Raw genomic sequence first — 27,559 nt, 5'->3', positions numbered from 1 at the left:
CCCCCACGTGGGACAGGGTGCACTCGGTGGTGTGGGTTGGAGGAGGGAGGATTTTGGACGTGTACCACGTAATGCAGGAGGTAGACGAGGCCTCGGAGGAGGAGCTGAAGGGTAAATGGGAAGAGGAGCTGAGTGAGGAGATTGAGGAGGGGACATGGGCGGATGCCTTGGAAAGGGTGAATTCCTCCTCTTCTTGTGCAAGGCTTAGCCTCAGACAGTTCAAGGTGCTACATAGGGCTCATATGACCGGGACGAGGATGAGCAGGTTCTTCGGGGGCGAAGACAGGTGTGCTAGGTGCTTGGGGAGCCCAGTGAACCATGCCCATATGTTCTGGGCATGCCCAGCGCTGGGGTGATTTTGGAAGGGCGTAGCAAACACGGTGTCGAGGGTGGTAGGATCCAGGGTCGAGCCAGGCTGGGGGCTCGCGATATTTGGGGTAGCAGTGGAGCCAGGAGTGCAGGAGGCGAAAGAGGCCGGTGTTCTGGCCTTTGTGTCCCTAGTAGTCCGGCGGAGGATTTTGCTTCAGTGGAAGGATGCGAGGCCCCCAAGCGTGGAGGCTTGGATCAATGATATGGCGGGGTTCATTAAATTGGAGAGGGTGAAATTTGCCCTGAGGGGATCAGTACAGGGTTTTTTTAGACAGTGGCAGCCTTTCCTTGACTTCCTGGCAGAACGGTAGGAAAATTGGCCGGCAGCAGCAGCAACCCGGGAGGGGGGGGGGGGGAGGGGGGAGAGGGGGGAGAGGGGGGAGAGGGGGGGAGGGGGGGAGGGGGGGAGGGGGGAGGGGGGGGGGAGGGGGGGGAGGGGGGTGTTTCGGTGGAAGGGAGGAAAGGGTACATGTGTTTGTTGATTATGCCGGGTGCTAACCTATTTCTTCTTTTTGTAATTACTGGGGGGTTGGGGGGGGGGGGGGGGGGGGGTTTGGTTTTGGGGGTTTTTCTTTTTTTCTTTTTTTTTCTTTTTGTTGTTAATACTGTTTTCTTGTTGATATTTTCTGTTTTTGATATTTTGTGAAAATCTTAATAAAAATTATTTTTTTCAAAAAATAGATAGGGATGAAAAGGTGGAAAGGCAGAGTTGGTGGGTGATATCTTGGAGGTGGACCGCAGGTATTCGTGTGATATTAACCTGGTAAGCAGGAAAAAGCTGCAGACACAGTTTGATCGGTTGCCTACAGGGAAGGCGCTGAGACAGTTGCAGCATTCAAGGGGGTTCTTTTCTGAGTATGGGGAGAAGGCCAGCCATCTAGCCACTCATCACCTGAGGTGACAGGCAGCGGGATTTTTCACGTTAAGAAATCGGGTGGTAGGTTAGTTTCCACCCCAGATAACGCTACATTTGAGGCTTTTTACAAGAATCTTTATAGGTCAGAGCCCTCTGTAGGGGTGGGGAGGGTGGTCATGCCAACATTTTTAGATGAGTTAGAGCTTCCGGTGGTGGGGGATGAGAGATGGGAAGAGTTGAAATCCCCATTAGGCTCAAAGGAGATTTTGACTGGTATTGGGTGGATGCAAACGGGTAAAGCGCCTGGGCCTGATGGTTTTCCAGTGGAATTCTGTCAGAAGTTTGTGGATCAGGTGGTTCCATTACTGGTAGATATGTTTAATGACTCCCTGTCCCAGGATCCCTGCCTGCTACACTCTCTCGGGCCGCTATTTCACTACTGTTGAAGAAGGATAAGGACCCATGTGAATGTGGGTCATACCAGCCTATCTCGCTGCTAAACGTGGACGTCACAATACTGGCTAAGGTGCTGGCAGTAAGGCTGGAGCACTGTCTCACTGAGGTGATTGTAGAGCTTCAGACAGGCTTTGTCAAGGGCCGGCAATTGTCAGCCAATATTCAGAGGCTGTTGAATGTTGTTCTCTCCCCGTCCGAGGAACCCGAGCCAGGGGTAATTGTGTCTTTAGATACCAAGAAGGCACTTGACAGGGTGGAGTGGAGGTACCATTTCGAAGTTCGAACCCACCAAGGAGGGGAGCCAATTTGGGGATGTTGTCTTTTCGCTTAATTAGTTCTAGCCTCAGGTATCTGGGAGTGCGGGTGGCCCATAATTGGATCCAGCTTCATAAACTGAACTTTGCAAGCCTGATGATCAAGGTTAAGTCCGATCTGCAAAAGTGGGACAAGTTTCCCCTGTGCCTGGTGAGCAGAGTCCAGACAATCAAAATTAATTCTCTCCCAAGGTTTTTGTTTTTGTTTCAATGTCTTCCTATCTTCCTCCCTAACTCTTTAACCCTCACAAATAATGGGTTTATCTAATCCTTTATATGGGCGGGCAAGAGTCGAAGATCTGCAGAGGAGGTCTTCAAAGGTACAGGCAGTCAGGGGGCCTAGCATTGTCGAAATTGCTTTATTATTATTGGGCAACTAATGCTGAGAAGGTGCTGGAATGGTGCAGTGACCCAGGTTCCATATGGAGACAGATAGAGGCGAGGTCATGTGGGGGATCTATTTTGGATGCGTGGCGATGGCCTTGCGTCCGTTTTCTCTGGCTAGGCACTCCTTGAACCCAGTGGTCGTGTCTACCTTAAGGATATGGAGGCATTTCAGGCAGCTTGGATCCGTGTCGAGGTTGGCCCCATCTGTGCCAATCACTTAGTTGAGCCATCGAGATTGGATGCCATGTTCGGGGTGTGGAAAGGGAAGGGGCTTGAGAAATATGGGGATTTGTTTATAGAGGGACAGTTTGCCAACTTGGAGGAATTGCCGGCGATGTTTGGGCTTGTGGAGACAAGCTCATTCAGATCCCTCCAGATCAGGAATTTTGTACAAATGGCCTTCCCAACATTTTCCGAGGCACCACAGACATCTTTGTTGGAAAGGATCCTTGTGTTGGTGGGATTGGAGGAGGGTTGCACATGGGTGAATTCTGTCTCAGGATTCAGACTTGACGGATGGGGTTAAGGCGAAGTAGGGGAGGGAGCTGGGACCTGTAGTGGATGATGAAGTGTAGATTGAGGCCGTTCGCAATGTGAACTCTACGTCTTCATGTACACGGCTCACTCTAATCAAGTTCAAGGTAGTGCATTGGGCACACTTAACTGAAGCTAGGATGAGTAATTTTTTTCCGGAGGTAGAAAATAGGTGCAATTGGTATTCTGGGGGACCAGCTAATCACACACACATGTTCTGGTCTTGCCCCAAACTGGTAAGCATTTGGGTCTGCTTCTTCAGCACAATGTGATTCTGAATATCGATCTGGAGCCTTGTCCTCTAGTGGCATTTTTTTTTTATAAAATGTTTTTTTATTAAGTTTTCATATTTTATATCCAACAAATTACAAATTATTAGAGAGAGAGAAAAAAAAGGAAGAAAAAAAAACACGCCAAAATTAACATATTACGGGTAAGCATCTTCGTAATAATAACTGTGGCCGCCCCCTTTAGCCGGCATACATATTTTATATTCCCCAATATGGCCTAGGCACATGTTTATAGGCATTTATTTATAGTTTGGTTTTGGGCCTTAGCTAGCCATCAAACCCCCATAACGAACCCGTAGCACCCCCCCCCCCCCCCTCCTCTGGCTACCTTCCCCCGATTCCCGTCCATTTCCCCCTGATTCTTGGCCACCCGACTATTCTTCCTCTTGTACGTTGGCCACAAACAGGTCCCGGAACAATTGCATGAATGGCTCCCACTTTCTGTGGAAGCCGTCGTCTGACCCTCAGCTGGCGAATTTGATTTTCTCCATTTGGAGAGATTCCGAGAGGTCGGACAGCCAGTCTGCAGCTCTGGGTGGTACTGCTGACCGCCAGCCAAACAGGATTCTATGGCGGGCGATCAGGGAGGCAAAGGCAAGGGCGTCCGCCCTCCTCCCCAGGAATAGATCTGGCTGGTCTGAAACCCCGAAGACTGCCACTATCGGGCATGGCTCCACCCTCACCCCCACCACTTTGGACATAGCCTTGAAGAAGGCTGCTCCAGTGGCATTTTTAGGGTGTCGGACGCACTGAGGTTGCAGAGGGGAGTGAAGATTTGCCTTGCCTTCACCTCGTTGATCGCCTGGAGGAGAGTTCTGCTCAATGTAAACTGGTTTCTATTTCTCCCGCGCCTTGGGATAGTTGGGTGACCTAATGGAACTCTTCTACCTGGAGAAAGTCAAGTACACTGTTCGGGAGTCGGTTGAAGGGTTCTACCAGAGATGGCAGTCCTTCATAATACTTTATGGAATTAGTCACCGTCAGTTGCTGGGGGGAGGGGTGGGGGGGGGGGGGGGGGGTGGGGGAGGGGTGGGGGGGGGGGGGGTCTGTTTTGTTTTGTTTGTCTTTCAACTGTTTTTTCTTCCCTTGATGGATGGTGTGGGTATGGTTGGTTGGGATTTAGGTTATGTTGGGTTTTGTGTATCATCTACTGTGGGTAATATGGTTTATGCTGTGACAAATTATTGTAAAATGGAAAATCATGAATAAAAATAATTTTAAAAAATGATTTACCCATTCTATAACATTTTCTTATTTACCTTACGAGGTCATCTCAGCATTCTCTTTTCAAGACTAAACAACCAAGCCATTCTTCATATCTCAGGCTTGTGATGCAAGAAATTAGTCTCAGAGACCTCTGAATCACATCGAGGCTCAATTCAATATGATCAATATGGCAATTTCAGCCCTTCTATTTTAAGCAGGACTTCCTCCAACTTGTCCTTTGCTATTTTGGCTTTACATTTATTTACCTTGCTGTTTCCTGCTCTGCAATGTATGTGCTCATTGAGATTTGATTCTACTAAAACTATTAGGTAGTTCAAGTTCATCTCCTGCTATCTTTGAGTACTTATGTAGTCCATGGCAGGATTTTTCAGATAGTGGTGTTACCTGATGTTGGCTCTCCAACTCAGTGAAGAGGAAGAAGTCCCACCTTAGAGTTCCAGAAGCACTACCAGGGGCAGTGGCCATTACTGGGACAACAAGCAGCCTCCATATTCGAAGTGTTGAGTGCCCAGGAAAAAGTTATGTATGGTGCAGATGGGGAGAGAGCAGCTGAGAGGGGGTAAGGGGAGGTTGAACTGATGTGGGGGGGGGGGGGGGGATCTAAAAAGGAGCTAGCAATGGGTGCACCACCCCCATTTCCTGTCCAAGGCCCAAAAAGCCTAACCTGTACCTGTTCTTAACAACGGCCTCAGAATTGCAGCCAGCTGGAAATAAGTGACCAATAGCCACCTAAGGACCACAACCATGGTGAGGGCAGGCAAGCTGGCCTCGGCCTCACCTCTGCACCCCCCATCCTCAACCGCTCTTAAAACTTCTGACAGGTTGAGCAAAGCCATTGGTGGGAGCTAGTAAAACGTATATCTTCCTAAATTTCATCTAATTCTTTTTGTTGTTTCCAAACTATCTCCTCAGTTTCAACGTTTGTTTTTAGTTATCTTCCAGTTGCAAATTTGACCCGTTTACTTTGAGCTTCTGAATTGCAGTCACTGGCAGAAAATAAATTTACAACACTTTGTAGGAGCATAGACATAGACATAGAATTTACAGTGCAGAAGGAGGCTATTCGGCCCATCGAGTCTGCACTGGCCCCTGAAAAGAACACCCCACATACGCCCACACCTCCACCCCATACCCGTAACCCAGCAAACCCACCTTTGGGCATGCATGACCAAAACATCATTCACTGGGAGGTCCACTCAGCATTTTACCCTCACCTCAACATGACTCCTTCCATGCATATAAATATTACTCAAACTGAGTCTTCGAAGCGGGGGGGGGGGGGGGGGGGGGGGGTGGAGGGGGTCAGGAGATTGCAATGTGATCAGAACAGTCACTCACTTGTAATTTTGTGATTTTCTCCAAATTGCTAATTACCTGCCAGAGGGAAGACAGGGATGGCCTCTGAGCCTGCCTTACAGGCGGCTGCCTCCAGGGAGCCAAACTCTTCCCCACAGTAAGTAGCCATTAACTATCTGAATTAGCAAGCCGCTGTAGTCCTGCTACCCCTTCCTCAACCTGCCTCGGGGAAAATGGAGGATGGATGGAGCAGTAACCGGCCGGCCAATGGCTCAAATTTCCACACCTGCCCAAACCGGTGCCCAACCCCACATCGGCTTTTTAAAAAATCATCACATGGTTTAATTAAAAGCTAGGCGATTTAAAAAAAAAACACTGGGGTGTAAATCAGATCTCAGATCTTAGATCTCCTCATTATGTTTACCCCTGCCCCATGTTGACTCTGACCAGAAACTATTGCCTGGAGGTTGCCGTTGGTGATGCCAGTGGATTAGTGTTTCATGCATTTGCATGACATTCATCTGTCTTCTATTTTGTTGGAAACATGAGCCTGGAATTTTTTCAGACCCGCCCCCAATTCACTGGAAGAGCAACGGGAATCTCATTAATGCATGTAAACAGCATTTCTACTGCATTTCCAGCTAAGCTTTAACGGCAGAGCAGGAGCAGTTCTGATAATTTTTGAACCAGTTTAAAAAAGAAATGGGCTAAAGCTTCAGTTAAGATAGCAAGTGGAGCATGTCATCGAAACACGTCAAGTACTCATCTGTTAATAGATGCGTACTTATCCAGAGTTAACAGTGTCTCAATACAACGCTTACCTAGAATCAAAGTGAAGTCCTATTGGCAGTTTGAGGAACCAGGAGATCAAAGCGGTGACGATGAAACAAGCCAACAACAGAATTCCTGCTAGAACAATCATTAACAATCTACTCCTAAACACAGATAGAAAGGTTAATATGTCTGCTGTTTAATATAAAAGCGTTCAGTCATCCTGCTGAACGATGACAAGTCGTCACCATTAAGAAATTATTTCAATTTTCCAAAACATTTCCAAATGTTCCTCCTTCTGCTGCATCATCGAAACCCTCAGCCAGATTTCCCAGTACAGAACTCAATATTTTAATTAGACACCAGCAACATCGCTTGAATATTCCTGCAACCTCATGGAGGTTGCAAAGAAATTTGACTGAGTCATTTCCCACCAATTTAAAATGGGCACTAAGGATTACTTGAGAATGTTTTGTGTGTGGAGACATATGAAGGACGTTTACAAGAAGGCTAATTGAGTAGAATCTGATGCTCTTCTCTGTCCGGTGCCCAGTTGGTCACTAGGCCGGGGGGGGGGGGGGGGGGGGGGGGGGGCGCGGTGGGGGGGGGGGGCGGTGGGGGGGGGGGCGTCATTTACCCAGACAGGAAGTCTTTGAGTGGTTAAATGGGGATCTCGCTGCCTTCCCCACTCCACCCCGGCAGGAGGACCCATGGGCAGTGTTCCCAACCTGGTGTCAATTGTAACCCTTAAGTGGGTAATTAATGCCCACTTAAGGGCCTCATCCTGTCATCGCTGGTATTAACCTAACAGTGGGTGGGGTCTCACCAAACAGAAGCACAAGAAGCAAACCCACACAGGGTGGCTTGCAGGTTTCCAGGAGGCTGGGGTGTCCTTTGTTCAAAGGCACTAAGTGCCTGATCGAAGGATTCCACATTGGGAAGCATGATTTGATCCCAGGGGAAGGTCCACCACTGGCCTGTCAAGTCCCAAGTGGCACATGATGTGGCAGGCCTTCCCAAAAACAAAGCTGAAGGTCAATTGATCCCTATACCTCTAAAAGTTTCTTTCCAGTGTGTTTCTGGGGCAGATTCTCTTTCTTTTGATGATCTATGTTTTCTTTTTTAACCTATGAGCACTTAGCTGGCTGAAGATCCCACCATGATCCCTGTACATGGCCACTTAAGTACTCATACCTTTAGCAAGAGACCTCCCATTTAAGACAGAGATGACGACAATTTGTTTTCTCTGAGAGTGTTTTAATCTGTGGAATTATCTTCCCCGGGAAGCAATTCGCAAAGGAATGAGGCAGAGTCATGAAGTATTTTTAAGGCAGAAGTAGATAGATTCTCAGTTTATAACGGTGTCAAACGTTATTGGGAGTAGACAGGAAAGTAGAGTTGAGGCCACAATCAGGTCAGCCATGATCTTCCCAAATGGCACAGCAGGCTCAAGAATCTGAATGGCCTCCTCCTGCTCCTAATTCATATGTTCAGAGAATCCCAACAGTGCTGAAGGAGGCCATTCAGCCCATCGAGTCTGCACCCTACCTAGGCCCCTTCCCCTACCCTATTCCTGTAACCCCAACTAACCTGTAAATCTCTGGACATTATGGGGCAATTTTAGCATGGCCAATCCACCTAACCTACACATCTTTGGACTGTGGGAGGAAACCAGAGCACCTGGATGAAACCCACGCAGACATGGGGAGAACGTGCAGACTCCGCACAGTCACCCAAGGCAGGAATTGAATCCTGGCACTGAGGCAGCAGTGCTAACGGCTATGATACCGTATGGCCCCATATGAGCTGCGCTGTAAGGTCTTGCTGACAGCTATCTTTTTCTCTCTCTGACAAGTTACCATTGTAGGCTTAAAGTGGGCATGGAGATCACCAACATTAAGGAGAAGAAGTGAACTCTGTAAAGTCAAGTGAGATTAACACTCCAGTATTTGAGCGGGCATTCATAACACACCAAATTACTGGGGCCCAAGTAGAGACTCTAGCAGAAAATCAGAGAATTCCAGTGCAAGAACCAATAAACTACTGGTACCCAATAATCACTGATAACAAAATAACTTGGCACTGTTAAATAATAAAGCTTACCTGTACAGCAGAAAGATGAAAAGAGGTGTTGTGATGTAAAACTGGAAGTCATTTGCAAGATACCATGTCCAACCCATGCACTGCAAACACATGTTTTGTTTGGTAAGCTATGTCATAATCAATGTATAGCAGTCTGTTTCTTTAATCCCTGAGCATTCATGGTGAAGGGCTAGAATACAAGATCTGAGGCTGTATATGGCTCCGGTCAGACTCATTTGGAGTATTGTGAGCAGTTTTGGGCCCCATATATAAGGAAGGATGTGCTGGCCTTGGAAAGCGCACCAAGGAAGTTCACAAGAATGATCCCTGGAATGAAGAGCTTGTCATATGAGGAGTGGTTGAGGATTTTGGGTTTGTAATCATTGGAGTTCAAAGGATATGGGGGGTTCTTATTGAAACTTACAGGATGCTGCGAGGCCCAGATAGAGTGGACGTGGAGAGGATGTTTCCACTAGTAGGAAAAACTAGAAGCAGTGGACACAATCTCGGACTCAAGGGATGATCCTTGAAAACAGAGATGAGGAGGAATTTGTCAGCCAGAGAGTGATAAATCTGTGGAACTCTGCCGCAGAAGGCTGTGGAGGCCAAATCACTGAGTGTGTCTTTAAGACAGACAGAGATAGGTTTGTGATTAAGAAGAGGATCAGAAGTTATGGGGAGAAGGCAGGAGAATGGGGATGAGAAAAATATCAGCCATGATTGAATGGCGGAGCAGAATCAATGGGTCAAATGGCCTAATTCTGCTCTTATGTCTTATGGTCTTATTATCTTAATATCCTAGCCAAGAAATCCTGCTCCTTTTGAGGGTGGTATTTGAGCACAGCCGACCGATATGGAAATACCAGAATTAGGGGTGGGGACTGAATGCTCAAGATTCTAATTGGTCACAGCCGAATACTTCCAGAGTGGAGGCCATGCATTTCTTCTGTCCCTCTCCACATCTTATAGCAGTTTGAGGCAGTATATCTCAACAAAAGAAGAACAAAGAAAAGTACAGCACAGGAACAGGCCCTTCGGCCCTCCAAGCCTGTGCCCGTCTAAACTAAAATCTTCTACACTTCCGGGGTCTGTATCACTCTATTCCCATCCTATTCATGTATTTGTCAAGATGCCCCTTAAATGTCTCTATCGTTCCTGCTTCCACCACCTCCTTTGGCAGCGAGTTCCAGGCACCCACTACCCTCTGTGTAAAAAAACGTGCTTTGTACATCCCCTCGAAACCTTGCCCCTCACACCTTAAACCTGTTCTCCCTAGTAATTGATCCCTCTACCCTGGGAAAAAGCCTCTGACTATCCACTCTATCTATGCCCCTCATAATTTTGTAGACCTCTATCAGGTCGCTCCTCAACCTCCGTCATTCCAGTGAGAACAAACAAAGTTTATTCAACCTCTTCTCATAGCTATTGCCCTCCATACCAGGAAACACCCTGGTAAATCTCTTCTGCACCCTCTCAAAAGCCTCCACATCCTTCTGGTAGTGTGGTGACCAGAATTGAACACTATACTCCAAGTGTGGCCTAACTAATGTTCCATACAGCTGCAACATGACTTGCCAATTTGTATACTCAATGTCCCGACCAATGAAGGCAAGCATACCATATGCCTTCTTGACTACTTTCTCCACCTGTGTTGCCCCTTTCAGTGACCTGTGGACCTGTACGCCTAGATCTCTCTGACTGTCAGTACTCTTAAGGGTTCTACCATTCAATGTATATTCCCTACCTGCATTAGACCTTCCAAAATGCATTACCTCACATTTGTCCCGATTAAAGTCCATCTGCCATCTCTCCACCCAAGTCTCCAAACGATCTAAATCCTGATGTATCCTCTGACAGTCCTCATCGCTATCCGCAATTCCACCAACCTTTGTGTCATCTGCAAACTTACTAATCAGACCAGTTATGTTTTCCTCCAAATCATTTATATATATTACGAACAGCAAAGGTCCCAGCACTGATCCCTGCGGAACACCACTAGTCACAGCCCTCCAATCAGAAAAGCACCCTTCCATTGCTACTCTCTGCCATCTATGACCTAGCCAGTTCTGTACCTATCTCGCCAGCTCACCTCTGATCCCGTGTGACTTCACCTTTTGTACCAGTCTACCATGAGGGACCTGGTCAAAGGCCTTACTGAAGTCCATATAGACAACATCCACTGTCCTACCTACATCAATCATCTCACTTGGCATTTCCAGGCAATGCTAGAAATCTTGTCGGATAGGCCTCCTTAGGCCCAATCCTGTGTCTGTGGAAAACAGGTATTGGTGCCATCCAGGCTGCAAGAAGACACTGTCAGGGGTGTCATTTAATTTCAACTGTGATCAAGAAACATTGAAGAGCACTAAGATCTATCAATGTGGGAAGCTGGTTGAAATATTTTAAATCCTTTCGATCTTTAGCCTGACCAGACTATGGTTGATCTCCTTGGGGTGGTAGAGTAGCTACCTCATTATTTCTTTGGTCATGCCAGGCATATTCCCTGTTGCATCATTGAGGTGAGGATGTTTCCCCCACCTCCTTCTACCCTCCTTACAGAGTTCTGACAGAACCAATAAACCAGGCAGAAATTCTGCTGCACCCAATAGACTCTTCTGCCCCGAGGAAAGGGAGCCAAGTTCAAACTGACGTTAGATTGAAGAAAGTCTGCATTGTAGCATCTGATAAAACTTTGCGAGAAACGTTTTTTGAAGGTGATCCGAAAATTGGCGCATTATCAGACTACCAATGCAGGCTGGTGGCAGTGGGGACGCTGGAGATAGGTAATGAGAGTGCGGTGGGGGATGGTTGTGTCGATCACGGTGGGGAAAGGAGAGAGGCTGCGATCATTGGGAAGAGGTTAGAGAGTTCCTTGACCAGACAGCGAGAAGCAGACTTGCTCCTCTGGGCCCACAAGAAGTGCTGTAAAATATACTAACTGGCTGCAACTGACAGCACCAGCTCCCATTTGCTGTCAGATTTCCTGAGCCCCCAGAAACCCGCATGGCAACTGTTGATTTATATCAGTGTCTCAACTAAACTATGGAAGCTTAATTTAAATATGTAAATGAAGTGTCCCACATTTCCATGGAACACAAACATCATAATAAACATTTATTCTGAAAAGAGTAGTATTTGTATACGTAGTTGCTTAGGGTTGCGCACCCTTTTCCAATTTTAACCATACCAAACTCTGCCATCCAACACAGGAACATAAATTTAAGCCATTATTGTTCCTAACAACTATAGCTATGGGTGTGTTCAATATAATATAGCAGATAATACACTAGCCACGTAGCTTGAATAATAGTGGAAATCCAAATGCACCAAATATACACATCGCATTACCTTGAATACCATAAATGATCTGGAAAGAATAAACTGTCTGACTTTCTATTAATACAAAACTTACACGTTGATCGACCATTATGAAGTTGTTAAGAAACAACAAGTTTGTCCACCAGGTTCTCTTGCACATATCCAAATGAGATGTTGCATTTTCTCCCAAGGATCTCCAGGGAATAAGCGAATACATTCCAATAAATAAGCACATTGTGTATATATAAAGTGGGAGAATTCTGAAAACAAAGGAAAAGAATGCTCAACAATTTAGTTTCAATCTGTTTCAGATCGACAAATAGATAGATAGATTCTATAAAATATCCACAATTATTTATTCAATATAACAGTAAAGCTACAGAAAGGAGATGGAGAAGATAATTAGATCCATCTCTTACAGTATGTCACTGCAAATGTAAGAAATGGTGTATAAAACCTCTACAAATAAATTTCTATTTTGCAGTTGGGTAACCAGACACCTAAAATGTCAAAGTAGAAAATTCAACTCCCAGGACAGACGCAGAAGGCAAATGACACAATTTTAAATGGTGTCACATATTACACAATTTTGCATGGGAAATACAGCTTACAAACAAGCAAGTGCTCCCTTCACAAATTGGAAGAAAGTAATTTTACCAGTATCACTTGTAACCATTCCCATAAAATAACACACTGCATTGAAACCCTTTTCCTGGGGCAACAATTTGTACCTCAGACCTGACATTGCGTTCACTCCAATTACAAAATACGACAACCACAAACGCAAGAGCCCCATAAGACATATTGATTAAGGCTGACAGTTGTACCTACTCCTGTCATTTCCTGTAGTTATAATGTAACATTATTATAATTTTTTTAATTAATAGCACTAATTCGAGTTCACATTGCTTTTCTTGATCTGACTCACTTACGGGCATATTTTTTATCATTTGCTAATTTTAGCAGAAACGTAGATGTGAGTAGCAACTCATGCTTCTTGTTTTCTATTGCCTGCAACATCCTCCACAGAAATGAGCAAATTAAAGGAAATATAAATTTTAGATGGTAAAGCAAAATCAGAAAGTAAGGTCCTGTTTTCAGTTTTTTTTAGCTTCTTTTGAAAGTTCTGAAAGTGGTCTAAAAGAAAACATGTTCTTTCCGAAATCTGAAGGGGTTGGTCAACACCAAGGCCGAAAATAGAAAACAAAGTAAACCAGTTCTTCTTAGATCTGGAAGAAGACTGAAAGTTGGGAAAAAAATGGAGGCAGAATAAAACTCAGCAACTACAAAACCATCAGTTTAACATTAATGGTGAGGGAAAGCTGTACAGACAATAATCTGAGACAAGACTTATCACTTAGAAAAATGTGTTAATAAATGACAGCCAGGTTTATTAAAATAAACCGTATTTGACTAGCTTGATTGAGTTCTTTGATGAAGTAATAGAGAAGGATGATTAATTACGTTTGTATGGATGATTAAACAGCACTTGATAAAGTACCAAACAAATAAACAATGAGCACAGTTGAAGTCCATGGAACTAAAGGGGCAGTAAGAGACTGGTTATGAAATTGGTTCAAGGACAGAAAGCAGAGAGGAGTGGTGAAAGGTTGTATTTCAGATGGGTGGAAAATAAACAGTGCTGTCACTTTGACATATATTAACGACTGGAATTTGAGTATCCCGAGCATAATTTCAAAGTTTGCAGTTAACACAGAACTCATAAATATAGTAAACAATGAGAAGAATAGTAATTGACTTCAGGAGTACACTGTCTAGTGAAATGGGCAGACGCATGTGGTTGAGTTTATGCCATGGAGGCAAGAGACAGGAGCCAGATCTGTCTTCAGGTCAGATATGTGCCTCCAGGGGAAGGCCTCACAGTTTTTTGCAGGGCCTGAGCCTTTAATTGACATGGAAAAGTGTTTCCTGTCCACTTAGAGCTAATGGAGGTGGGTCAGATAAACGTGGGACTAATTTAGACTCCCCACATCAGTCACCGAGTTTGCTGGCTGTCTTGAGGGAAAGATCTGCAGATTATACCAAAGCCCTCCATTCCACAAGAGGGAAGCGAGATGTCACAGGAGAGCCTGTGGCCTGGTGCCTGACGCAGGACAGGCTTCATAAAAGCCAAACAGGATTTATTTTTTTATGATTCATTTATGGGATGTGGGCATCGCTGTTTAGGCCAGCATTTATTGCCAAGACCTAAATGTCCTTGAGAAGTTGGCGGTGAGATGCCTTTTCGAACCGCTGCAGTCCATGAGGTGTAGGTGCACCCACAGTGCTGTTAGGGAAGGTGTTCAAGAATTTCAACCCGGTGACAGTGAAGAAATGGCAATATATTTCCAAGTCAAGCTGGTGAGTAGCTTGGAAGAGAATTTGTGCTGATGGTGTTCCTATGTGTCTGCTGCATTGTTCTTCTAGATGGTGGTGGTCATGAATTTGGAAGATGCTGCCTAAATAGCCTTGGTGAGTTCCTGCAGTCCAACTTGCAGATGGTGCACGCAGCTGTCACTGTTCATCAGTGGTGGAGGGAGGGAATGTTTGTGGGAGGGATGCCAATTCAGCGGGCTTCTTTGTCCTGGATGGCATCAAGCTTTTTGAGTGTTGTTGGACAGCAAGCGAGGGATGTCAAACATAAAAGAAATTAAAAATCAAGCCAGAAATGGTTGTGATTATAACAGGTGGAGCTTTGGAAAAGCGGCTCCAGCAACACTCAGCCCAGGTACCATCAGGAAAGGAAAGTCAATGGAATATTGTGCAAATGTTCACAAAATTCTCTTGTTTGAACTGGGATGCAGTTGACCTGCTATCTGAATTCAGAATGTTTCAAAGTGTACAGGGCTCTTGATTCAGGAATCAAACAAGCTCGCCATAAAAATTCACTTAGTAATTGGGAATGAAGGTCTACGCAGGCTGAACACATCAGGATTAGCAGAATAAAAGCTAAAGAATTTCCAAAAGATATTGGAATACATGTTCAAAATCAGGTTAAATTTCTGTTTTCATCGACTTAAGTACATGCCAGTTTGCCAACAGTCTACAGAATCCATAGACCACTTTGTCCACAGATGCGCAGGAAAGATTATGCACTGTGATTTTTCAAATGCAGAGCTAGCAGACCGAGTTGTTGAATTGGGATCACCTTCACTGCCATGGAAGTGTTCCAGAAAGATTTGCTAGTCAAGTCCAAAACCCATAACATTGATGAGCTACTCAAGGATGGATGCACGTACGAAGCCGTCCTCACAAGTTGACAAAGCTTACAGGTCCTTAGCACAACCCCAATTGTAGGTGCACTCACTAGAACACTCAAACCTAACAAAACATGTGAAGGTGTGGCCTGCTGCATGTACCAAGGAAATGCCCAGCATTCAGCAATCCTGCCAGTCATGTGACAGAAAGGGCCATTGGCAGAGGCAGTGCACCAGAACAGAGGCTGATTTAAGCATCGTGTTGCAGCTGGCGTGGATCAGGGCACGTCGGGTGAATAGCGGGATAGGCCAAAATCGAGATTTGTGCTGGCCGCGAACCATTTTGCAATTCACCCGGCCCGCTCCCAATGGTGAGTTCCGGATCTCACCCAAAAATGGCGAGCATATCATTAACCCTTATGTGCATTCATTTCAATCTCATTAGCGAGATTGAAGTCAAATGCAGCAGTCTCTCAGGTTTTACACGACTCTCCAGCGAGAAATCATGTTTAGTACTCCTTTTTAAAAAATAAATTTAGAGTACCCAATTCTTTTTTTCCAATTAAGGGGCAATTTAGTGTGGCCAATCCACCTACCCTGCACATCTTTGGGTTGTGGGGTTGAAAGCCACGCAGACACGGAGAGAATGTGCAAACTCCACACGGACAGTGACCCAGAGCTGGGATTGAACCCAGGATCTCGGCGTTGTGAGGCAGCAGGGCTAACCTACTGCGCCACCGTGCTGCCATGTTTTAGTACTGCTTTTTAACAACATGAAGTTGGCGTGATGTCTCCTCTGGGGAAGTGAGGAGATGAGTAGCAATTTCCATTTTCTGGCATGGAGCTCAAAGACACCAGAGCTGCTGTCCCAGTGACTCGGAGTGGGGGAACCCTTAAGTGGCTTGGGCTTTGCCAGGAGGCTGACGCGTTCTAGGTTGGGGATTGTCCCTGGGCTGAGAGGGTGAGGGACTTTGCATTTGTGAGGCCTTCAAGGCATCTTTAAATATTGTAGAGGCCCATAACAGGGGCAACCACAGCTGCAGCCTGTCTGTCCTGCCAGACACTTCCAGGACAGAGCCCTGCTGCAGCCTCTCTCCTGAAAGTCAATTTCACTCCCTTTGACTGTGAGCAGCCTCTTGCTTCACAGCTGAACGTTGTTTTAAATGAGCAATTGGCCTTGTTAGTTGTGAGAGCACGTCACACTCTCCAACTCTTCCAGGTGCCCCGTATCAGAGGATGTTAAGTGCACAGCATGTCAAGCAAACTCTGAACAGTGTCCTTAATTGTAGGAACATCAGAATGACAGAGGGAGCTGCCTACAATCCTACACGAAAGACCAGGCCTTCGGCACTGTTGATCTTCTCGCGACCAAAGGGTAAGATATTGGATGTTGGGAGGGCTCCTGAGCATGCCCTCCTGGGATCTGGGGTCTATGGGCTGTTGATGTGGCCATGACTGAGTGTGCAAAGCAATGTTTGCCAGCACAACTGGCTCTCTGGATGGCACTCTGAGAGATGGTGGGCCACGCAAGGGTGGGGAGAGTTGGGAGAATTGTGGGTCCTGGGATAGACGCCCAAACTGATTGTCGGTCTATCTCCTTCTCCAAGCCCTTCCAGATCAAAAAATGTTTACTAGTGATGATCCGCAAGAGGCTTCCCTCACATTGCTGGCGACAGCCAAGGTGGGCAGATGCCGGAGTAGGCGGCAGCAATGACAACGCAGGTTGGAGGCACAACCCAATGTGCAGGAGGCAACTGCACACCCTGAAGACCCGGCCTCCCATCTGGCTGAGGATGGACTCAGAAGGCAAGGTCATTGACAGCCCAAGCTGTACATGCGTCGTTAGTGATTCAATGAGCTGATGGACACCATGTGCCACAGAAGAATCCGTCTCTGCAGAGAGACTGTGCAGAACCTATGCCACGCCCTCGCAGACTTGGCACCTCGTGTAGGAGGACACTCACTTCCCATAGCCGTAATGATCACCGCAGCTCTCATCATTTATGCCACCAACTCATTCCAGGGCTTGAGCCAGGGCCTCTGTGGCATTTCACAATCTACAGCCCATGGGTAATTCCGGGAGGTGACAGATCTCTTGTATGCCGGGTATCCAACTATGTCACTGTAAACCTGGCCCAGGCCCACCAAGATGCTTGGGCTGCAGGATTCTCCACCATCATCGGGTTGCCCCAGGTCCAGGGGGCAATCGACAGCACGCATGTTGCCCTGCATGCACTGGGTATCAAAGAGTGCCCAAAATGAACAGGAAAGGGTTCCACTCCCTCAATGTTCAGATTGTGTGTGACCATATCATGCACGTGTTTGCCCGTTACTCTGGGAGGATACATGACAGCTACATCCTGGGACACTCGGAGTTCCCTGGTGTCTTCAAGGACCACCTCAGGATGACAGGCTGACTCATGGGAGACAAGGGATACTCGCTGAGGTCATGACTGATAGAACATAGAACATTACAGCGCAGTACAGGCCCTTCGGCCCTCGACGTTGCGCCGACCTGTGAAACCACTCTAAAGCCCATCTACACTATTCCCTTATCATCCATATGTCTATCCAATGACCATTTGAATGCCCTTAGTGTTGGTGAGTCCACTACTGTTGCAGGCAGGGCATTCCACGCCCTTACTACTCTCTGAGTAAAGAACCTACCTCTGACATCTGTCCTGTATCTATCTCCCCTCAATTTAAAGCTATGTCCCCTCGTGATAGACATCACCATCCAAGGAAAAAGGCTCTTACTGTCCACCCTACCTAATCCTCTGATCATCTTGATACCGATGTGGAGGCCTAAGACTGAGGCGGAGACCGGATGCAATGAGGCCCACCTTGCCACCTGCGCTGTCGTTGGGCAGTGCATCAGACTGCTGAAAATGCAGGTCCGAATACTGCACCGTTCTGGTGGTGCCCTGCAGTACACCCCCCAAAGGCTCTCCCGCTTTGTGGTGGTCTGCTGTGCCCTGCACAACCTGGCACAGCAGTAGGGCAACATGCTGGAGAGGAGGAGGGACATGCATCCTCATCTGAGGAGGAGGAGGCGGACCAGGAGGGGCCTGAGGAGGAGCCGGAGGATTGAGGACAGGCAATAGCAAGGGTCCGCTATGTCAGGAGGACCTGGAAGGCCCTTATCATCTCCAGATTTTCATTGGACGAGGTTGCATCGCTCAGCTCAACCTCCTCCAATCGCCCACTCTCCCACATTTCCCTCCATCCCTGCTCCCTCACAATACCCCTCTCCCCCCATTTCCCTCCCTCCCCCCAATTCCCCCTCCTCCCATTTCCCTTTTTCTCCCCACTCCCCCTCCATCCCATTTCCTTCCTACCCCAAGGAGGGCAGCTGAGGATAACAGGGAGTGGGGGTGCAGGCAGGCCCATTGTGAATATTAACGTGACAGAGGCTTCACGTGTATCAGCTGTTATCTGTTTTAACAGTGGACGTTTTACATTTCCATTTCCCCTAGCTACAGAAAGTGAACCCCCCAGTGCCCACTCAGTACCCCTCACTCTTCTTGATCTTTTGCGGTCTGGTACTACATCTAGATGTGTTCCCCAGGATGCACGTCAGAGGTGGAGGTAGCCTGCTGCTTTCCACGCTTTGTGGCTTTTGATGCCCTTGGCGAATGACCTTCTGGAAGGCCTGGAGGGCCCCAGTAGACTTGCTGGTGTCACAAGTGTCACAAGCCACCCTGTTCTGCCCATGCCCTTGAGATGCTTTGGTGTCAGGAGAGCGGATTCAGAAGAACTTGAAGCCACGGTCGTCTCCAGGTTGGCAGGCCCTGGGTTGGCCTCCTCACTGATGGTGTCCATTGGGGCCCGAGGAACTCCATGGGATGGAGGGGCAGCTGGAGTGAGTTCCAGAAGCCTTTGAGACATCTGGATCTGCCAGTCCTGGAGGATTCCCATCGACAGCACCATAGTGTCGATACCCCCAGCGATGCTCCTCATGGGCAATGCTCTGGGGTGCCTCAGCAATGTCCACTGTGTCTGGGACGTGTCCCTCATCAACTGGGACATGATGTTGAGGCCTCAGCCATGGTAATCACAGACTGAGACATGCCTTGGGCACCAACTCTGAAGATGCAGGCGTCGTGCTGCAGGTTTTGCACTGTAGTCAACACCCTAGCAATGATGGCCTCAGTGCCACTAATTGTCGGCACCATCTGGATTGGATTGGACTGGATTTGTTTATTGTCACGTGTACGGAGGTATAGTGAAAAGTATTTTTCTGCGAGCAGCTCAAACAGGTCATTTAGTTGATGAAAGAAAATAAAAGAAAAAGAAAATACATAAAGGGGCAACGCAAGGTCTACAACGTAAATATATAGACACCGGCATTGGGTGAAGCATACAGTCATGTAGTGTTAATCAGGTCACTCCATAAGAAGGTAATTTAGGAGTCTGGTAACAGCGGGGAAGAAGCTGCTTTTGAATCAGTTCATGAGTGTTCTCAGGCTTTTGCATCGCCTGCCCAATGGGAGAAGTTGGAAGAGTGAGTAAGCCGGATGGGAGGGGTCTTTGATTACGCTGCCCACTTTCCTCAGGCAGTGGGAGGTGTAAATAGAGTCAATGGATGGGAAGCAGGTTAGTGTGATGGACTGGGCTGTGTTCACGACTCCCTGAAGTTTCTTGCGGTCCTGGGCCGAGCAGTTGCCATGTCAGGCTGTAATGCAGCCAGATAGGATACTTTCTATGGTGCATCGGTAAAAGTTGGTAAGTCAGTGTGGACATGCCGAATTTCCTTAGTTCCCTGAGGAAGTATAGGCACAGTTGTGCTTTCGTGGTGGTAGCGTCGATGTGGGTGGACCAGGACAGATTTTTGGTGAGGTGCAGACCCTGGAATTTGAAGTTGTCAACAATCTCCACCTCGGCTCTGTTGATGCAGACAGGGGTGTGTACAGTACTTTGCTTCCTGAAGTCAATGACCAGCTCTTTAGTTTTGATGGCATTGAGGGGTAGATTATAGTCATTGCACCATGCCACTAGGTTCTCTATCACCCTCCTGTATTCTGAGGGCCTGAAGCATTTGCGACTCCTCCAATCAGCTGAATGTCACAGTTGCATCCTATCATCTGTATCAGCTCCGGGTGAGCCTTGTCCAGTGGCTTGGCATCTGACTGGGACCCATCTGGGATCCAGCAGATCTCCGACTACTGCCTCCCTTCGATGTTCCTGCCTCCATCTGATGTGAGCAACTGTCTGGTGCTCACCAGATTTTGCCCCAGAAGCTAGTTCACTAATGTAGCCCACCGAGGTGCATGTCTCTGCACTGATGGAAGGTGGGGGTGATAGCTGTGACTCCTCGATGGTGGCCACCTTGGAGCTTCCTCTGAGGTGGTCTCTTGGGTTGCGAGCCGGGAACTACTCTAGATAGTCTAATCAGGTGGCAATCCTGTGAAACAATGGACATGTGGTCAATCAAAGGGAAGGATCATTTGTCTGACATGAACAACTCACTTGAGACAGGTCATCTAAGTGAGGGGCAATGGATCCTCACCTCTGTGGCACAGGCCAACCTCGCTGTCAGTGATTGCTCTCTCCTTGGACAACCCCGTGTTTTCCAGGGCCTGATCCTCACAGGGGGTGAGGACTCAGATTTCTGACATCCTGCCCCAACTCCTGCCCATTCCTGCTTAATATGCGCTATCATGCGGGGACAAAGGGAGGGCAGTGTGAGCCTTAAGCTTGATAGATTAGGGGTCTATAGCAAGTGGCATGTGTGGGCATCGCACCTGGACATTTGTGCTGGTGGATGCCAGGAGGTTCTGAGGAACAGGCACTGAGATCGGATGCGGAGAGGGTACGAATTGTCAGCTAGTGATCTGTGTCACTAAAAAGGACAGGCCATTGAGATTATGCCTCATGCTATGACATTTAAGTGCAGCTTTGAAACATTGACCTTACAAAATAACTAAATTCGAAGAGTTAAATCCGATATTTGCAGGTGCAGAATTCTTCTCGAAGCCTGGTGCAAAACATGGTTTCTGGTCAGTATGTCTCGTGGAAAAGTTCCTGTTTGGATATTCTTTTCAACCTCTTTCTTTTGGGCAATTAGCTCAGGTCTCTTTCAAGGTTGAATGGATTACATTGCACGCACTGTGCCAGGGTGCATCTGTATCACATGTGGCATTGCTGATGTGGAATGAACAAAGCAAGAACATGAAACATGACAACAAGCTGCATTTCTTCGTGCAAGTGGACATAATGAAAAATTGGTGTTCACCAGTCTGAAATGTGCGATCAACGTTTCGCAGGACAATTTCTTTCAGTTCCAATTCTTCCAGTTCTGGCATATGTCCTGATCCGAGTAAATAGGGATATTAAGGCCATGCCAACTGTCAAGATAAAGATGATCTTTGAAGATGTCTTGTCATCTTTAACGTCTGGTCTCCATACTTTCCAAATTTCTCTCAAAAATCCCCATCACTCACTGAATAGTTGAGAAGACAACTAATACATCCTTGAAGCACTGAAATAGTAATTCTCAGAAGAATTAACATTGTCATTTTATGATCTTAATGAAAGAATTACATTGGAATTAGATGCCTTAAAGTGGTCTGGGAGTAACCAGTTTTTTAAAAAAGGCGGCACATTGGTAAAGTGGCTAACACTGCTGCCTCACAGCACCAGGGACCCGAGATGGATTCTGGCATTGGGTGACTGTGGATTTTGCACATTCTCACCATGTCCACAATGCATTTCCTCTGGGTGTTCCCGTTTTCTCCAAAAGTCCAAAGGTGTTCAGGTTAGGTGGATTGGTCATTGTAAAATTGCCCCTTGGTGTCTAAAGGTGTGCAAGTGGGGTTACGAGGACAGGGCGGGGAAGTGAGCCCAGATAGGGTGTTCATTTGGAGAGTTGGTGCATACTATAAAAAGGCAAATCAATTTCATTTGCTTAAAAATCTCCATCTGTCATGCAATCCAACACTGAGCAGGAAACATCAACTTTCGTATTTGGAATTATGTGTTTTATACCTATCTATTTGGTAAGAGATTTGTGGTCGATACGAACCACAAGTCGCTGGAGATGATTTGGTGAAATCCATTGACCAGTACACCACCACGGTTGCAACATCTAACGATAAAGATTCAAGGTTACAACTGTGAGATTAGGCACTATCCTGAAATCATAATGGTCACAATGGATACATTGAGCAGATTGTCTAAACTAACAAAAACAGAAAATAGACTCTTAGATTTACAAGTTGACTTCGTTGATATCAAACTGAAAATGTTCTCCAAATGGATCTGGTATATCTTGCACAATGCAAATGCCAGCAGTTACAAGAAGAAACAGCAAACGAATCTACACTACAGAATCTGTAGAAAATATTAATTGAAGGATGACCTGATTCAATTCAGCATGTGCACGAATGGATGCGACCATATTGGACTTACTGGATTAAGCTAGGCACTTTCCAGGGAGTCATTTTTAAAGGCAGGCAGGTCAGCATATTGTAAATTTTGTGTCCGATACTCTTGACATACTCCAGATTACTCACACATGGGCGTAGATCAAACACAACTCATAACAGAGTCAGTCTATTAGCTGGGTATGAACAAAGACATGGAAATCATCATCAAGACACTTGAGACATGTGATGAGCATATGCAAACTCAGCACAAAGCACCACTGATTCCAAATGAAGTTCCTATCCATCCGTGGTCCGCAAAGTCACATCCCACCCCTTTCATATCCATGGCACTGATTTTATCATCATAGCATACCAAGTACCCCATGATTCAACATTTACATAATATGTCAAGCAGAATTGTCACGGACACACTTAAGAGATATCATTATGGATAATGGTCCGCAATCAATTGTAACATCATTTCAGGATATGTGTGAGAAGTGGAATATTGATCACACTACTTCTCTTCATTATCCGAGATGTAACGAATGATTTTCACAATGAAATCTCTAATTCACAAATGGTGACGGGCCAATGAAGATCTACACATTTCACTGTTACGCCTGAGAGCAACACCTTTAAGTGCAATTATTCGATCACTGGCAGAACTTATTTTAGGCAGACCAGTGTGTTCCAATGCACCCTTACCTATTCGACTCTCTCAGAAACTGGAGACCAACTTTTAAAATTGAAAGAGAAGTTATCCAATGTGTACAATAAAAAATATTGCAGCAAATTTGCCAAATTTACAGCTGGGACATCAACTTCACATCCAGGATCCCACAGAAGGGACAAGGATTTGTTCAGAATCAAGAGCCAATGACATCATTAAACACAAAGGGGCAATGGTGAGGCATAACTGTAGACAAATCAGATCTATTCCAGCTCCTCAACCACCATATAGTCCTATTGCAGCTAGGACAAGATCCAAAATGCAACTAGGAACAACATCGAAGAATGAAAATCCCACAGATCGCTGTGAGTAATAAATGAAACTTCCTGACAATCATTACAAGACCTGGGAGTACTAGCAGATTCCTTTTATGTTTTAAAGAGTCCTAAATTCATGAGTCCCAGACACTTAAGTAATGGCAACTAAACATGAACATGTATTGTAAATTTGGAAGGGGAAAAGTATCAAATTTCACCTTGCAGCTCTTGGTCTGTAACCCTGCAGGAACATATCAGCCATGATCGAATGGCGGAGTAGACTCGATAAGCCGAATGGCCTATTCTGCTCCTATATATTTTATGGCCTTCAACAAAAAAGGGGGATGTTGTAATATGTCTTTAAGGAACAGCAGTGGACTATCAATAGAAGGGAAGTGTATCCAGTGATCTAGTCTCATTTTCACACCAGCAGCAGAGCTGTATGTGCAAAATACAGCACATACAGCTCTGCTGCTGATGTCATCAGGTTTTCTACCTATGTGTTGTTTTCCTATGTGCCGACTCGAAATAAATGAATGCACAGTGTGTTTACACTCTCTCTTATGAATGATTTGTTCTTTTATATCCTTATAAAAACATGACATGTACGTTATCCCTCATCACCACAGCTGGGCCCAAAAATCTAGCATTCATGTCTTTATTGTCAGCTGGAGTCTTCCTTAGGGACAGGTGGCAACCCAACTGTCTTTGTGGCTCTTGCCTCCTGAACCTTTGCCCTTGCAATGCCAGGGGCTGCTGACATCATTTAAAGCCTGGGCACTGAGTGCCGACACTCCTTGCCAGCTGTGCAGGATTAAGAGATTCCCCCTTACCAAGTGCTCAGTCCACTTTGCCCCTCTGGCCCTCTTCTGGGGCTGGGTCTATGCTCCCCAAGCACGCTTTGGAGACAGCTTGCCTTCAGCATGTCACTTCCTTGAGGTGCGGGAAAGCTGACTGGCACTTTAAAACTTGGAACATCAGCCCCTGCCAAACTTTAAATGAAGCCTTTAACACATTTAATTGGCCTTAATGGGCTGAGAGAAGGTTTTGTGTCCCGCATACCCACTGCGCTAACGATCATTGTCAGCACCAGGATCAGCGCTTTGAAACTGACATGACATTTTTCTGAAATTCTATTGTTAACATTTAAATTATGAGGAAAGCTATTGACGTGTACTTCAACATCAAGCAGGTATGTGCTGTGCACACTTCAACTTATCAAATTAAATAAAACTATTGTCATCTTTGTGAGACCATTAAGAACAAATTATCTTAGACAGCTCATCTAATTGACAGGGACTTTTCCGAGGCAAATATGGTTTCAGGATATTCGCCTTTCCAGTAAATCTCCAGCTGAGATAAGCTCTAGGATGTAACTTTTCTGTTCGCAACAGGAGCCCGTAGTTTTAATCTTGGCATGTGCGTCATCTAATAATTTACACTTATTATGACAGCTGATCATTCTAATTAAGGTGGACAAGTCTAGGAATTGATACTGAAGAGATTTTTAAGATATAGGATTCAGAATTTACCTTTGTAAACAAGTTTAAACAAAAATATCTTAATGCCTGTGGCCTTCTTGACATAATGATCAACTAACACATGAGCAGATATCAAATAGTACAGAGGAAAGACAACGGTCAGGGTTTTCCATTGCTTCCCGCCAGCGGAATCGTCTTGTCCTGCTGAAGTCAACCCCCTGCAGGAGGTTCCTCGGCAGCAGGTGGGAAGGCCAAGTGGATGGAGGGGGGACTGGGGGGGTGGGCGGGGTGGTGAGCTACGCAAAAGCCTGCAGACTTTACCAGGGCTGGAATATACCGTCAACGGCCAATGATTTGCCATATTTTTCGCAGGAAAAATAGCCATGGGAAGGGGGGGTGGAAAATCCTGGGCAACATCAGAAATCTGAAGTAAAAACAGAAAATTCTGGGCTGTGAAGGGGTTTGCAGGCATTGTTGAAGTGGCAACTGCTAACGACTTTTATGTTTCAAAGTCATTTCAAGTTGCGACTGGAGACATTCTGGACACCTATCAATTAGCTGTCCATAACCACGCAAAGCAAATGTAAAGGAAGAACATGCATTTCCCATGTCATTGTGAACTCCAATAGTGCTGAACAGCCAATTCATTACATTTGCAATGTAATCACTGTTGTTTTTGTCATAATATACACACAAGTATATGATGGTGCGTAGACACACACTGACTGACACACTGAAAGACCAATCAACATACAGAAAACAGCAGCCAATCACCAGACAGGGCACGGTCTCAAGAGCCAAATGCTCCTTTGGTCAAACAGAAATAAAATTCCTCGGAGACCACATATCACAGTTTGGTGTGCAGCCGGATGCTGACAAGGAGTCGGCCATTAATGCCATGAAGACACCGGAGGACAAGAAGGCGGTCCTCCGCTTCCTGGACATGGTCAACTTCCTGGGAAAGTTCATCCCCAACCTCGCATCCCACACCACGGCTCTCCGAAATCTGGTGAAGAAGACAACCGAATTCCAATGGCTCCCCGCCCACGAATAAGAATGGCGAGAACTCAGGGCGAAACTCACCAAGGCCCCAGTATTGGCATTCTTCGACCCTGCCAAGGAGACGAAGATCTCCACTGATGCGAGCCAGTCCGACATTGGAGCAGTGCTCCTCCAACGCGATGACGCCTCCTCATGGGCTCCAGTCGCATACGCATCGCGTGCAATGACGCCCACCGAGCAACGCTATGCGCAAATCGAAAAAGAGTGCCTGGGCCTTCTCATGGGAATTGTCAAATTCCATGACTACGTCTATGGACTCCCAAAATTCACAGTCGAAACAGACCACAGGCCATTGGTCAACATTATTCAAAAAGACCTTAATGACATGCGCCACACCTGCAACGCATCCTCCTTAAACTCAAGCGGTATGACTTCAAACTCATCTACACCCCGGGTAAGGAGCTCATTGTCGCCGATGCACTCTCCCGTTCTGTCACCATGCCCTGCGAGCCGTCGGGCTTCATGTGCCTAATTGATGCTCAGGTTGCGTTCTGCGCATCTAACCTGCCCGCCACGGACAAACGACTCATCCAGATTCGTCGTGAAACAGCCAATGATCCTCTGCTCCAACGCGTCATGCGCCATCTGACAGACGGATGGCTCAAGGGCCAATGCCCACAATTCTACAACAAAGATGATCTGGCAGTGGTAGATGGAATTCTGCTAAAGTTGGACAGGATCGTCATTCCGCACAGCATGCGGGGACTCGTCCTTGAGCAGCTCCATGAGGGTCACCTGGGGGGTGGAGAAGTGCCGCCGGCGGGCCCGTGAGGCAGTGTACTAGCCTGGCATCAACCAGGACATCGCCAACTCCGTTCTCAACTGCCCGACATGCCAGCGATTCCAGCCAGCTCAGCCATGAGCTGGTGTCGTCCCCCTGGACCAAAATGGGCATTGATATTTTCCATGCGCTAGGCCGGGACTACATCCTCATAGTGGACTACTTCTCTAACTACCCGGAGGTAGTTAGGCTACACGACCTCACATCGACAGCGGTCATCCGTGTGTGCAAGGAGACTTTTGCTCGCCATGGCATCCCTCTCACGGTCATGTCCGACAATGGCCCATGTTTTGCTAGTCAGGAGTGGTCCAATTTTGCCAGGCGATATAATTTCATGCATGTCACCTCCAGTCCCCACTACCCCACTACAATGGCAAAGCTGAGAAGGGGGTGCACATTGTCAAACGACTCCTGTGCAGGGTGGCCGATGCAGGATCCGACTTTTACCTCGCACTAATTGCCTACAGGTCAGCTCCACTGTCCACTGGCCTGTCACCAGCTCAATTGTTGATGAACCGCACGTTGCGAACAACGGTGCCGGCCATTCATGTCCCGGACTGGGACAACCTTCCGGTCCTGCGTCAAATGCAGTTGTCTCGGGCCCAACACAAATCGCCGTACGACGCACGCGCCACGGATCTCCCTACTCTTGCTCCTGATGACAAGGTTCGTGTCCAACTTCCCGAAGGTGGCTGGTCCGCCCCCCCTGTGGTACTCAAACAAGTGGCCCCCAGGTCCTTTTTGGTTCATCTACAGGACGGCTCTCTTCTTTGCCGAAATC

The 27,559-nt window shown here is 46.7% G+C and overlaps 1 protein-coding gene across 1 annotated transcript in view; it reads right to left on the bottom strand.

The window, feature by feature from the left end:
• The window catches only part of oacyl (O-acyltransferase like), a 116,020-nt gene that overhangs the window by 27,065 nt on the left and 61,396 nt on the right, over nucleotides 1-27,559 (bottom strand). Inside the window, exons 13-15 of the mRNA XM_038792951.1 lie at nucleotides 11,995-12,160; nucleotides 8,604-8,683; nucleotides 6,551-6,664 (exon numbers count right to left, since the gene is read on the bottom strand). Coding sequence (XP_038648879.1) covers nucleotides 6,551-6,664; nucleotides 8,604-8,683; nucleotides 11,995-12,160 — 360 coding nt within the window. The remainder of the gene's footprint in view (nucleotides 1-6,550; nucleotides 6,665-8,603; nucleotides 8,684-11,994; nucleotides 12,161-27,559) is intronic.

This window comes from Scyliorhinus canicula, chromosome 3 (genome assembly GCF_902713615.1).
Source record: "Scyliorhinus canicula chromosome 3, sScyCan1.1, whole genome shotgun sequence".
NCBI classification, from domain to species: Eukaryota; Metazoa; Chordata; class Chondrichthyes; order Carcharhiniformes; family Scyliorhinidae; genus Scyliorhinus; species Scyliorhinus canicula.
Note: the sequence above shows the minus strand (reverse complement) of the source record. Positions and strands in the feature narration are given on the sequence as shown.